This window comes from Mesoplodon densirostris, chromosome 3 (assembly GCF_025265405.1).
Source record: "Mesoplodon densirostris isolate mMesDen1 chromosome 3, mMesDen1 primary haplotype, whole genome shotgun sequence".
NCBI classification, from domain to species: domain Eukaryota; kingdom Metazoa; phylum Chordata; class Mammalia; order Artiodactyla; family Ziphiidae; genus Mesoplodon; species Mesoplodon densirostris.
The window spans coordinates 119,176,606-119,190,969 of record NC_082663.1 but is presented as its reverse complement, the minus strand read 5'-3'; the positions used below and the strand labels follow the sequence as shown (position 1 = coordinate 119,190,969).

Below are 14,364 nucleotides of genomic sequence, written 5' to 3'. Positions count from 1 at the left end.
GAGACATTTCCCCCACCTGACCGCCCACTCAGCTTTAAAAGTTGCCCCTTCGTCATCCCAAAAGCCCTCACCCACCTGAAGCCAGGCCCCAACATGGTCAGGAAGTCCTTCCTCAAGTCTAGCTTCATGTCAGCCAGGCTCAGAGCAGCTGGGTGGGGAGAACGCCACCTGCTCAAGTGGATGAGAGGCCGCATCCTGCAAACGTCCAGCCTCTGTGATGTCCAGGGCTGGGGCGTGCAGCTGCCGCCCCTTCCTGTTCAGGTTGCCCTGGCCTAGACCGTGCGGCTGTGTGGTGACTTCCCCAGACATGTTGTCTTGGAGGTCCCAGACGACCTTGTGCCAACAATCTTTCGGCGGGGGTGGGGTGTGTGTGTGTAGGCCAAGAGCCAAAGCCAGGGACACGTCCAGGCCTGAAGGGGGGACGTGGGGATGACTGTGTGTGTGTGTGCCAGGCACAGCCAGGTCCCCATGAACCTGGGCTAAAACTGATCCCTGGGGATTCACCTTACTAGATCCCTGCAAGGAAGAACAAATAAGAACCTGAACAGGAAGCTCAGTCCCCACCCCCAGCCAGTACTGCTGGCTACTTTGCACTGATCGGACCTGATGACTTGAGGTGAACAGAGAAGGTGGCCCCAGGTAAGTGAAGGTCCCTGGAGGTCCAGATCCTGAGGTAGGGGGTACAATCAGGCAGGTGAGTAAGCCCCAGTACCGGCCACTTCCAGATGAAGAGCATTTCCATCCCGTCAGCCAGGGCTGCTCCTACTTGCCCCCCTTCTGGATCCAGACGGCCTCACTTCCCAAGAGATCCCCACTCTAAATGTCCCTGGGCCATCCTTCCTCCTTCCCAAGGTAGCCCCAGACAACCCCTGCCCAGCAACAGCCCCCAAGCCAGGCCCCCAAACCGGAGAGCAAGAAGCCAGTGGTGCTTCGTGACACAAACATGCATTCGTTTTATTCACAAAACAGCCTGGTTTCCTAAAACAATACAAACAGCATGTTCATCAGCAGGAAGCTGGCCATGGGCAAGGGGGCCCAGGCCACCGGGGGCCCCTGGGCACCCACCCCCACCGGCAGGGGGCTACGCAAAGAAGCCCTTTCTTCTGTTGCCATCAGTGAGGCCAGAAAAAAAGGGCTTATTTTCTCTAAGGGAAGTAGCCAGGATCAGAAATATCGAGACATGAGCTTCCCAGATCTCAATGGATAAACGAACAGAACTTTCGTTTTTGCAAAATCATCACTGTTAGGGTTGGGGGGGTCCCATTCTGGGGACCGTGGGTACAGCGAGGCTGGCCTGGGCCCGGGGGGTGGGTGGGCTGCTCCCTCCCGCTCTGTGAGCTCCTTGCGGCAGCTCCGTAGGCGTGGATGGATACAGAGGGGCTTCGACACGGCGCCATCAACATTCTCTTTATAAACGTGAGTGGATTTTCCAGGCAAACTATGCACTATTTTATGGTCGGAAAGAATCAAAGGAAGTTTAAATGAGGGTGGAGTTAAACTGTGCTAAATTACAGTAGTGCTTATTAGTAACTAGATTTCAAAAGGTTACAGAAAATTTACATTCTCTACACAAAAACTGCATCTCCTGCACAGACAACATCGACATCGACACAGGAAGGAAACTGATTGTCCATTCTTTGCCCAGGAAGTCTCGGTACTTTACAGATTCGTCTTTACCTCTTTTTGTTGTTGTTGTTCTTCTTCTGAAAAAGCAGTTAAATTTTTTTCTTTTCTTTTTCTTTTTATACTAGGGACGTGGAGATGTTAAAACGACAACAAAAAATATATATATAAAAACAGGAATGAAATCTGTGAGAGAATATTTTTGGTTCTAAAGACGGGTGCATCCGTTTGTCTTCGCCCGAATCCCTTGCCGGAGACCACACGAGCAGTGACATTGCACGGAGAGGGCAGCTTTGGGTTCCCGCCGCCGTCACTGAAACCACCGGAAGGCGGCTCCCGTCGGAAGCATCACCTTCTGGCGGGGGCGGGAGACAAAAACAAGGAGAGAGTTCAGTCAGGGTCCGGCTGGGCCTGGTGCAAAGACGTTCCCCCGTGGATGGCCTCATGGCGGAGGAATGGGCATGGAGTAAAAGCAGCCACCCCTTGGAGTTCCTGCCATCCTGGCCAGGTCAGAGAAGCCTGACCCGCTGGACCACCGGAGAGTCTGGAGCACCGTGAGGCCTCCTGAGCCACTGTGCCCAGGAACCCTCCTTCCAGACAGCAAAACCCCTTTCCCTGGTCCAAAGGCTACAAGCGGCAGGTGGCCATGATGCATCTGGGAGTTGTGTTCACGTTTCTGTCGAATGAGTGTGTATGCGTGTGCACTGGACGCATACAAGGATGTGTGCCTTGAGCTATGCTACAGTGTGTAGTGTGTTTGGAGCTGTGCTGAGAAGGAAGGATGCCTGCTGTGTTTATTAAAAGGCTGCATCTATAATAAGACTGTGTACAGGGCAGGGTGTGTCTGTGTGTGTGTGTGTGTGTGTGTGTGTGTTTATCTGTCTGTCTCTACATGAGAGGAGAGCGGGTGCCTTTGTGTGCATACAGGTGTGTTTTCTAGGCAGGAGAACGGATATGAGGTTTGGGGCTAGGGTGAGTTGGGGGGGATAGCCATGGCTGGGATGCCATTATTGTTTTCCAACCATTCTGGACATTTGCGTCAAGCCCACTCGTGGAGGGGTGGGGACAGGGCAGGGACAGCAGGCTGAAAAGATGCTTTTGTACCCAGACCTGGCAGCACAGCTAGGCTCTCATGGCTGGGGGCATGGGGACAGGCCCTGCCATGAGGGTGGAGAGAAAGCAGCATGGGAACCCTTCTGCTTTCTCAAAGCCAATCCCATAGTGGACAGGCTTTACCCACATCCCAGGCTCAAGCCACCTTCTAACCCCAAGCCCATAGGAACCCTGGCCATCAACTATGCAGCCAGACTGAACTTGGGGCCTCCAGGCACCCCCAATCGGTCAGCTAGGTACCTAGCGCTAGGGTCTTCCAGGCCTCAGAGCACAGCAGTCAGCACTGGAGCTGCTCTATCCTTGGGTGGCCTTGGGGGAAAGGCTGGGCTCTGAAGGGGCAAATGAAGGACTTATCCCTCAAAGCCAGACAGTCTACAGGACAGAACCCCTCACATGGAGCAGGGGAGAGTCCCAGAATCTTAGGTCACAGACTGGAAGCTTTAGGACACGTCTGAAAGTCAGAGACTTAAGACCTGTGTGGGAATCTCAATACCTGACCCAGAACTCCAGGAGGAGTTCAGAATCCCGGGGCCTGGAGGGATTCTGCCAGGTCCCTGCCTGGAATTACATGCTTGCCTAGGTTGCAGACTACAACCTAAGGGCATCTCAGGATGTGGCTGTGACTCTTGGGCAGTGAACTGGTGTCGCGGAGCCTGGCCCAGGACCCCAGAGCCCAGGGACAGGCCGGGCATCCCCCAGACACTTGCCCAGGCAGGAAAGGTGGGGATGCGGGCGGGGGTGGGTTCGGACTGCCAGACAGACCCAAGAGCCCACACACCTCCCTCTAAGGCGCCGTTACCTCCAGAGCAGCGGAAGGCTTCTTTTTGAGTTCCTCACATTTTCTGAATTTGCAAATCTGATGGCCAGTCTTTCGGTTCCTACAACTGCTGCACTGCTCGCAGTTGATGCGCCGCCGGCAGGGCGCACACATGCCGCAGCGTTTCCGCTTCTTCTTGCCCGAGCTGATGGCGGAGGCCAGCTCTCCCTGCATGGGGTACTCGGCCAGGCCGGCCATGTGCAGCGCGCTCTCAGCCAGGAACACGCCCGCCGGGGTCATGATGAAGAGGCCCGGGTTGATGGGAAAGGCGCCCAGGTAGGGGAAGTCGGACTGGCCATTGAGGGCTTCGGCGCCCGCCACGGCCTCCATGTCGGGCAGGCCAGCGCCCGCCTCGCTCATCAGCGGTAGGTGCTCCTGCACCACGCGCTTCAGCATCTCCGTGGACTGCGCGAACTGCTGCAGCGTCAGCTGTCCCTCGGCTGCCAGCTCCGTGGCCCGCTCTGCCTTGCTCAGCAGGCTGGCCACAGCACCACTTTTGTGCTTTGAGGTAGGGTTGCTTTTGTCCACAGCCATGGCCGCCGCCAGGTCGTGCCCATTGGCCAACAGGGAGGCAGCGGCTGCGGCCGCGGCAGCCTTTTCGGCAGACTCCCCGCCCATCATGCTGCCACCGCCACTGCCCCCACTGCCCCCAAAGGAAGAGTAGTGGGAGAGAGGGCGGGAGCGGCGCAGGCTCTTGTTGAGGGGTTCGCTGATGATGCCGCTCTTGTTCCGGCGCTCAGGGGGTGGTGCGTCATCCGCCACTGAGGCTGGCACAGCAGCCGCCACCGCTGCACTCTTGTCTGCCACTCCCGCCTTTGGGCCGCTGCCGCTGCTGCCATTGGCGTTGCTGCCGCTGCTGCTACCGCCGGTGTCCTGGGGGCCACTGCCGAGGCTCGACATGGTGGGGCCGAGGCCCAGACCCCGCTGGTAGGGGAACCTGCCAACTGCGGGGAGTCCACAGATGAGCACCGGGGTCCTGCCGCCCACGACAGAGATGCCTGGTGGGCTCTGCTGCTCAGCGCAGGCACATGGTCAGGCGTCCACGTGCAAGTGTCTTCACTCTGTCGGCACAAGAGGATACAGGGTCAGGGCCTCCTCCACCACCAGCTGTATCACCACTGTAACCACCACAGCCTGGCTAGGCATTCATTAAGTGCCAGCCACAGGAATTTCTAATTTGTACTACCTCAGTTAAGACTCACAAGAAACCCACAGGTAGTGGCTAGTAATACCCTATTTCATAGGTGAGGAAGACAAGGTTTGGGAGAAGAATTGACTAGCCCATGGATACACAGCCACCAAGTGGCACGGTGGAGGCTCAGCTGGGTCTCCCTCTGCCCTGCCAGGGTCTGGGAAGACCCTATGGAGGCAGGCAGTCCTTCCTGTGCTGCGGGTAGGAGAGAGCAGGAAAACTTTATTAACCTCAGAGGTTACCCTCTGCTTCCTCATCTTTCACTGACCCAACTATGGAGAAGAGGGGTGGGCACAGTCTCTGAACAGCTTGGAGATGTAGACCAAAAAGTATGGGAAGCTGGGCTTCCCTGGTGGTGCAGTGGTTGAGAGTCCGCCTGCCGATGCAGGGGACGCGGGTTCGTGCCCCGGTCCGGGAAGATCCCACATGCCGCGGAGTGGCTGGGCCCGTGAGCCGTGGCCGCTGAGCCTGCGCGTCCGGAGCCTGTGCTCCGCAACGGGAGAGGCCCGCGTACAGAAAAAAAAAAAAAAAATATGGGAAGCTGCCCATGGATGCTCATTAGAGATTCCTAATACACATTAATTATCTCAAGGCCCTGGCAAGTTCTGCAGGTAAAGGAAACTGACTTTGTTTAACAGAGTTTGCCAAATAGAGCGCAGAACGCTTATTTCAAGGAGCATGTACCCTCCTGCTAGAGGGCAGGCAGCAGTGTACCAGAGGACAAGCCTTCTCCCGCAAGATCAGGGGGGTGGGGGGCTTGTGCACACATCAGCACACACTTCCCCCTCTCTCTCTAACCTCGGGACCCTTGTCTCTACTCAGGCCTCACTACTATGTGCCAGCCTGGCTCCCAGATGGGTCTGGATGGAAGTCCCAGTGAGAGCAGAGAGGACTGTGGGCCCGAGGGACCTCTGGCTGCTGCCAAGCTGGGACAGAGAGTAGGTGTGACCCTCTAGGGAATGGAGCCTGTTCTTCAGCCACGTCCACGTGTCTGAGGTGCCCCTTCCCAGGACAGAGCCTGTTCTGCTCAGGCCCCAAGACTAAGGCATGTGAGCAGCCAGGCTCCTTGGCCAGGAGCTCTAGAAGGAACTGTTCCAGATGGAGCCGAGTGGTAGTTTCCTCATCAGCCCTGGCTCTCTAGTGTCTGCCTGCCACGGCCCAGCAACCCCCAGGAGAGGGGTGGGAGGACGGGGCCCAGCCCCGAGCAGCTGGCGACTCAAGGGGGAGGCGCACATCTGGCTGGGCCTGTCCGGCCCTGGGCTTAGGGGCGGCACACACTGCATCTTTGTCCCCAGGCAACCCCACCATCCCCCAGTCACAGGACTCAGCCTGGCCCGGGAGGTCATCTAGTCCAACCCTGTACACTTACAGAAGGGGAAATCGAGGCCCCGAGCAGGCAGGGCCCCTGGCCAAGGACTGCTAAGGAGTGGCCACGAGGAGAAGTGAGTGCAGGCGAGGGAAAAGCTCTGTCTCCAGGCTGAGGTGAACGGCAGGCATCAGCAGCCAGCCAGCCACTCCCTGCCTCTCCCCAGCAGGCACTGGCCCACCTAAGCGCCTTCCTAGTGAAGGCGGATAGGTGGTGAGGAAGAGCTGGGCCAGCTGGCAGATTCCACCAGGACAAACCCAGGAGGGTCAGGCAGGGTGTCCAGACTGGGCTGGGGGTGTCACAGAGGTCAGATCGTAGTAAAAGGAAGGGGGTCACACATGCCCCAGGATTGCTGTGCTCCGTTCTACCTCCTAAGAGCCAAGCCCAGGCTGGCTGTTGGGCCCCTGTCCTCAGAGATCAGTACCCCTCCAGGCATCAGTGACCCTGACCCTGGCTAGGTGTTGGGGACAAGGGCCAGTGAGATCAGGGTCAGAGACTGTCATGCCAAGTCACCTAGCCCATGACCATCGAGCTCAGCTGCTCTGCCCTGGACCACAGCCCCAGGAGCCCCAGACACAGGCTGAGGGGAGAAGACAGAAGAAGGCAGACGCCCGCGGGCTGGAGATGTGGGGAGGGAAGCAGTCTGAGCCCTAGCCCCTCTGTGTGTCCCCCGCCTCTGCGGCCTGCTGGCTGGTGGCAGAAATCGATAGCTGCATTAACGCTGCTCTCCCTCCCTCCTCCCAGCTCCAGGATCTGGCTCTGCGTGTGGGGCGGGCAGGTCAATTAGAAGTCAGCTCCCTCTGACACAGACACAGCCAGGCCTGCTTTCAGGGCTGGCACTCTGGCTAAGTCTCTCTGCTTCTGTCTCCATCCCGAGTCTCTCTTGGTGGGGACCTAATCTCATGTTCTGTTCATCTCTGGACTCCTCTTTGAATCTCTCTGAGCTTTCATTTTTCTGTCCTTCCTCAGGGACAACTCCCCCCAGCCACCCCCAACTCCCACCCACCCCACCCCACCCCAGGTCCTGGGACATGCTGACTTCGGGCCCAGAGGACGTGATATGTCATTGAACAGGTGCTGCAGGCAGAACACTGGTGTGTCAGCCTCAGAAAGTTAAGGTGGGGGGTACACGAGGGGGACTGGCACACAGGGCAACTCAAACCCCAGGGTGGACAGATACCAACGTCTAGTCCCCAAAGCCTGGTCCCCAACCAAGCCTGTTCCAGATCTGTCCCCGTACCTGGCTCATCTCCTTCAGACCCTGGGAAAAGCTGATGCCCTGGTCCCAGTGGACCACTGACCACAGGGCTCACGTGCCCTGCTCATGGAAGGGGAGGACATAAGAGAAGACCTTCTCCCAGGCCCCGGCCTCTACTGCAGGGCACGCAGCAACCCCCTCCCAGGCCAGGAAGGGCCTGGCAGTGCCCAGGCGGCAGGGGAGGAGCTGGGGTTGCGTTGAAGCGGAGCGGGAATGAGCGGGAGGGAAAGCTGGCGGGCAGGCGGGTGGCGGCGGGCGCATCCATCATCGGCCCTGCCAGGAACGCATCCAGCCCCCAAAAAGAAATACTGCGCCTGAGGAGGGACAACAAAGGGCTCCGTTTCATCAGTAATGCGGAGCCAGCGCCCCGCCGCCCCGCCAGCCGCGGTCAGCCCACAAAGGACCCCTTTGTCCATGCAGGAGCCGGGCCGGCCGGGAGCTGGGACCAGGGGCTGACGGGCGGGGACAGAGCCCAGGGGGCGGGGGTGAGGGGGGGAACCCAGGCATAGAGCGCTGGGGGGCAGAGGGGGACACGGGGCCAGAAGAATAGAGACAGGTGGTGGGGACAGAGGATCACGAGACAAGAGAACTCGAGGGGTGGGTCAGACAAAGGGACTGAGAGAGGACAGGGCAAAGGGTCAAGGTTAGAGGACAGAGCATCATAGGGAACACAGACTGAGGCAACTGGGCTCAGAGACGAAGGGTACCTGGCCCAGCTCAGAGACTAGAGGATCTGAGAGACATGGAAACAGAGCCCTGAGGAGACAGTCCCAGATGCAAGGACCTGGGGACCAAGAGAAGGCAGGTGGGCATGCCTACAGGAGAGGCAGAGGTCAGGGGAGGCCAGATGAGACCCAGCTTGTCTCGAGCCCCAGCCCACTCTGGCCCAAACGCTGGGAGGAGAAAGGAAGGAGGGCTGGGGGTCAGTGGGTTCCTGGTCTCAGGGCCAGGCTGTGGGCCCCACCTCCTACGGGCTGGAGCTCACTTGGCTGAGCTGGGAAGTGAGGGACAGTCAAAGCTGGGGCCCCTCTCCTGACAGTGGAGCCGCCTCTGCCTCTACCCCCAGGCCCCGGCCAGCCCCAAAAGACATGGGACACCGTCCCTCCCTAACCAGCTCTCACCAAGTGACTCTCAGGCTCCCTTAACTAACCGACCCTATCTGCTAGCATTTATTGAGCACCTACTGTGTCCCAGGCCCCGTACTCTTATGCTTTAGATGAGGAAACTGAGGCTCAGGGAGGTTCAAGCTGTCAGGCCAAGGTCAAACAGCCGGTGCCCAGTAGGGCTAGAACTTGAACCCAGAGCCCAAGTGTTAGTCACCCTGCTCTGTGACTGCCTTTGTTCTGCCAGGGAAAGGTGACCCAGCTACCCCGAGGCTGCCCCCAGCCCCCCAGGGTTGTTACCATGCCCGTCACCTTTACATGGTCAGGGGGATGAGCTGTTACAGACCCCAGAGGAGTGTCCCCACCTGGGGGGCTTGGAGATACCCAAGCAGGAACCTGGAATGCTGGGCCAGTGACATCATAATGCAAGCTGGCAGTGAGGTCACCAGAGGTGGTGGCAGAGCTCTCACTCCACCCTCAGTGCCAGGGGAGCCAGGATTCATCCCCAGCGGGGCTCTGTCCTGAGCCCTTCAGGCCACACAGCAATGGAGGAGGGGGGCAGGACAGGCGGGCACTGTGGGGTGGGATGGTGCTGTCTGCACGGAGACATGCACACAGGTGGCCACAGTGAGACGTTCTAGATGTTCAGTTGCACACAGCCTGCACCACCTACCCGATAGCGGCCCCATGCCCTGTGGTCCTGGGGAGACAGTGCAGGATACAGACCGGCACTGCTCTGGAGGGGTACGCAGGAGCTGGGCTGATGGTCACATGAACTGATGTGCAAAGAGAGAGCGGGAAGGGGACCGAGTGGGGCAAGGGGACCTTTCTGGAGGAAGGGGCTGCTTAGCCTGTGAGTTAAGGATAAGGAGAGGTTACCAAAGGAGACACGAACCTGCAAGGGTTCCTAAGAAATGGGGAAGTGGGTGCGAGGTGTGGCTATGAGGTTGGCAGGGTCCCAACGGGGTGGGGCTTGAGGTCAAGGGCAGGATTTTTTTTTTTTTTTTTTTTTTTTTTTTGCGGTACTAGGGCCTCTCACTGTTGTGGCCTCTCCCATTGCGGAACACAGGCTCTGGACGCGCAGGCTCAGCGGCCATGGCTCACGGGCCCAGCCGCTCCGCGGCATGTGGGATCCTCCCAGACCGGGGCACGAACCCGCGTCCCCTGCATCGGCAGGCGGACTCTCAACCACTGCGCCACCAGGGAAGCCCAAGGGCAGGATTTTTTTTTAACAGATTTGCTGAGGTACAGTTTTTACTTACTATAAAATTCACCCATTTTGTACAATTCAATGGTTTTTAGTAAATTTACAGAATTGCGCAACTATCACCAATACCAAGGGCAGAGTTTGCACAAGGCACCATCCCTCCCCTACTCCTCTGCTGGCTGGAATGGCCTCCCAGCCGTCCTGCCTGCTGAAGGAAGGCTTCCTGGAAGAGGTGGCATTTCATCAGGGCCTTCAGGACCCCAGGCACTGGCCCAGCAGAGCCCGCCATCGTCTAGGTAGGCCCGGGTTGCAGACTCACACACCCTGGCTCATCGCACCCTTCCCCACACTTCCGTGCCCACTCCTGACATCCCTGCTACACCCCTTCACGCCCCTCCAGCCACCTTGATGGGCTGGTGTCCTTGGTCTCCAACGGAGGCAAGATGGACAGACTGACTGATGGTGGGCAGGCCAGTGGTGGCAAGGAGGGCAGACCACAGGCTACGGTGGTTGAACTGAGCTGAGCAATTGGGTGTGTGTGGTGGGGGTTTCCATCTCTGATTTCCATGATTCAGCCTGGGGAGTTTCCAGAGGGAAAAAAAAGCCCTACTCAGGCCCAGGGAGACACGCATGGGGACACTGGTCTTGGAGGCCAGGAGAAATGCAGGCCCCGCTGGAGAGCACAGGGCACATATCCAGCTATGGATGGACACACACATACAAGGACACACTGACCACTGTTAGCACCCAGCAGATGGCCTGGAGTGGGACACGCCCTCAATACCACTAGGGCCTCCCTAAGACTAACACCCCAAGACCAACTGCCAAGGACAGAATGGGGGTGAGGGCTGCAGTCCTATTTCCCTGACTCCATACCCCCTGGCCTTTTATGCCCCTCTTCTCAAGGCAGGCTCAACCCCCTTGCCTGAGAACTGAAACATGATGCTGAGAAAACCCAGGAGTATAGGGGGCTCTGTTAGCCCTTACAGAGCTCCCAAAAGGAGCTGGAGAAGGGGATCAACCCATTTCATGGACAAAAAACACAGAGGTCCCGGGCAGGAGGTATTCCCTGACCTGGGGCTCTGGGGAACGAGACAAGGGTCCTGGGACACCACTGATAAAGACAAGGCCTGCCTCAGCAGGTACCTCCTTTGGGCCAGGTTCCTTCTCTGGAAGAGTCAAAGGACCCAGAGGGCCCTCCTTGCTGTGTGAGTGTGGCATATGGCCTCTGAGCCAGTTTCCCCATCTGTAACATGGCACCATGAGGATAAGAGCTAACATGTATGGAGACCTTCCTATGTGCCAGACAATGGACATGGCTTGTCTCATCGAATCCTCATACCCACTTGCTGAAGGAAGTACTATGATTGCCCCATTTAGAACAGGCAGTGTAATAAGCAATTATGATCTGGAGAAAATGATGGCCTCCCTGTTTGGGAGCTCCTGGATCTTAGACTAAGGTTTCCTAAAGTGGAGATGTCTGAGCTGACACTAGCCCGGGATCAGAGTCCACACACTTACTTAGGACCTCCCTCCAGGTGGGCCTCGCCACAGGACAAGCCAGGGAAAGCCAGCTCAGAGATATGTGGGCCAAGGAATTGGTGGGGACAGAGCACATATCCATAGGACTGGCCAGGGGACTGAGTCTGCAGGCCCAGGTTTGTGGCTCCATCCTGTCCCTTCCTGTTGACTTTGACACCCTGCCCCACACTGAGCCTCAGTTTCCAACTGTAAAATGGAGAAGAATGGTTCTTGCTCCTAACCCCAAACTGCAGGAGCCATGAGCCCAGAGTGGGCCATGCGGAAGGAGGCAGAGAGATACAGAAAAAAGACTCCGGAGAGTGAACACCTTCCCATCCCCATCCCAGAGGCCAGAACTGGCTCTTGATGCGATTTTCAGATGGGGAAACTGAGGCCTGGAGAGAAGGGTTTTGAGCAGGCCATAGGGTTGGGACCAAGCCGCAGATGATGTGAGGCTTATTGGGGTGAGCATTCAGACCCCTCCCTTTCCTATCTTCCCAGAGGACACGATAATAGCAGACCCTTATAATGAGCACTCACTCTCTGCCAGGTATTGTGCTAAGCATTTCACAGGCATTTTCTCCCTGAATTCTCTCTGTAACTTGCTAACTAGTATTAGCCCCATTTACAGATGAGGCTCACCTGCCTAAGGTCACAAGGTCAATAAACGGCAGAGTCAGGATTTGAAACCAGGTCTCTATGACTCCAGGGCCTGGCTCTCCAACACCGGCCAAGGGCTCTGAGGCATGTTTTGGCTGGAGGGTGAGGTCCAGTTCAGCTCTCAGCCTAGGGGAACCCTCTAGGTTTCTCAAGGGTCCTCCTGGGGTGGGGGTTCTCAGGCTCTGGGCAAAACACGTCAGGATGCTGTTGCAGAGAAGTCTGCAGCTGTACCCTAGGGCCCAGGAAGACAGGGGAAGGGGCTGAGGGTGGGCCGGACGGGCCAGGCTGGGCCAGAGCTCCGGGCATTCCGGCGGCCTCCGCAGGAAGCAGAATGGGACGGAAACCGGCTCCTGCTCCTCCCCCAGAATCCTGCGGGCAGCCCAGCCGGCCTGCACAGAGGCCCTCTTTGTGCCGGCCCCAACCCGCCACCCGCGGCTGGCCCAGGGTTTTGAGTTTCCTGGGGGGTGGGCGGCCCCACCACTGCTAAACCTCCAGCTACCTCCCCCTCTCAGGGGCGGTCACAGCAGTCTGCAGCTGGAGGAGGAAGTGAGTGACGGCCAGGGTTACCCCAGAGACCCCGGGGGGCCTTTAGTCTGTCCACATCTCCTTCCCCCAACACTTACACACCCTAATCAGGGGCTGGAGGTGGGCAGAGGGACCCAGAGACAGAGCCTGAGAGACTCCCCTGAGCCCGACCTCCCAGCCAGCGCCACCAAGCCCATCTTGACCCACCCAGAACCCTCCCATTCCACTCCATCTCAGTGCTCTTGTGCCCAAGATGGTGGACGTCCATGGAGGCCGGCCAGGTGGGTAGGGTGGCCCATCTGTCAACCACCATTTCCTACTTTCCAGGGGCTCCCTGGACACACAGGGTGCATCAGAGGGGAAGCCTCAAGCTCACTTCAGCATCTCAGGGGACAAAAGCGCCTTGGGTGTTGTAACTGCTCAAGGAACACCAGGCCCCAAGGAGCACACTCGGATTGGAGTGTGTATGGTGAAAGCAGCACTAGGGACAAGTATATCTGTGTGTGTCCACCTGGGAGGTGTGTCAGAAACCTGTGCACGCTACATGCACGAGAGTGTGTGCGTGTGTGTACAGTCTCAGCTGTCACTCTGTGGGTGTGAGCACTGATGTACACATGGGGCTTATATACCAGTGGAGGTGGAGGTCTTTGTGTGACTCCCCTGTGTGTACGAGTGGAATGTGGCTATCTGCATCTGTGGACGTACGCGTATGACCGAGTGTGCGTGTGTCCAAGTAGAGTGGTTTACGTGGTGGCTGGATGTTTGTGGGTTCTTCTGGCCTGTGAGCGTGTGCGTGTGTGTGCAGGCGTGCAAGCGCTCACTGTGAGTTGTCTCAGGGCCTCTGAAGGGTTCTGGGATGTGAGTCTGGGGCCCACCTGGCATGGGGATGGTGCAGACAGGAACTGACGCCAGGTGCTGGGGCCCCTGTGGAAACAGGAAGTTGCCCACTGGTACGCCTGGGCTGTGGTGGAGGCTGGGCTCCGCCCAGGTTCAGTTTGTCCCCCTGAGAAACGAACCCAGGGTTCCACTGGCCAAGAACCTGTCCCAGCCCCGAGGGAGGCACCTGCCTTGTCTGCCGTTCAAGACCCGACAGCTCTGCCCAGCATCTGCCTGGCCTGAGCGTGGAAAAAACTGGAAAACAAAAGCCCCCAGGCCGCAGGCCCTCCCTGCAGAGGCGTGGGGGAGGCAGGCAAGTGGCGGGAGGCTGAGGAGGAGGGAGGCTGAGGAGGAGGGAGGGAGGTGGCGCTGCAGCCCCGGAACACAAAAATAATGAGGCGAGAGGGGCCATGGGGCCGAGCCGGCTGGTTCCGGAGTCGCTATCTGACCTTGACAGATGCCACAGCTGGGCGCCTGGAGAGGAGCCGCCGCCGAACAGCCCCCCCAACCCGCCACCTCCCCCAGGCTGGGCCCACGGAGGTTCAGGCAGGCCCCAGCCACAGGCAGCAGCCCCACCAGGGGGGAGCAGGGAGACCTCAGGGTGCAACCCAGTCAGGCAGGGGGTGGGGTGGGGGTATGGAGGCAAGAGAGTGGGGGCAGGGCCGCTGCAGGGCACAGGAGGCGGCAACTGGGGTCTCCTGTGGGCACCCTGGCCCTCAGGTGCGGCTATGTGTGTGAGAGACACACAGAGCATGCTACTGTGCTTGTGTAGCTATGAGGCTGAGGGTGTATGTGCAAGAGAAGCCAAGTGTGAGTGTGGGTGTGACGGAGACGAAGCTCGTACTTGGGTGCACGTGTCCTTGGGGTCACAGATCACTCCCCTGCGCCCTTCCAGAGCCACAGCTGTGCTGGTGGGAGCGAGCCATGCTGGGGCCAGGGGTGGCAGGGTGCGAAGAAAGCCACAGCGCCCCGCACCAGCAAGTTCTGTCACTTGCAGATGGAGGAGAGGTGGCCCTGTGGCCTCCCCTTTCTCACACCATGGTGGTGCTCCCGGGCACAGTGATGGGCTCGGGCTTGGACACCACCACTCTGGGGACACCAGT

At 58.5% G+C, this 14,364-nt stretch overlaps 1 protein-coding gene across 2 annotated transcripts in view; it reads right to left on the bottom strand.

Annotated features, from left to right (window-relative positions):
• Nucleotides 1-929: 929 nt before the first annotated feature.
• CXXC5 (CXXC finger protein 5) overlaps nt 930-14,364 on the bottom strand; it is a 34,545-nt gene continuing 21,110 nt past the window's right edge. For both annotated transcript variants that reach the window (XM_060093435.1, XM_060093437.1), the window contains exons 2-3: nt 3,536-4,614; nt 930-1,978 (exon numbers count right to left, since the gene is read on the bottom strand). In XM_060093435.1, coding sequence (XP_059949418.1) covers nt 1,934-1,978; nt 3,536-4,453 — 963 coding nt within the window. In that variant the 5' untranslated portion in view covers nt 4,454-4,614 and the 3' untranslated portion in view covers nt 930-1,933. The remainder of the gene's footprint in view (nt 1,979-3,535; nt 4,615-14,364) is intronic.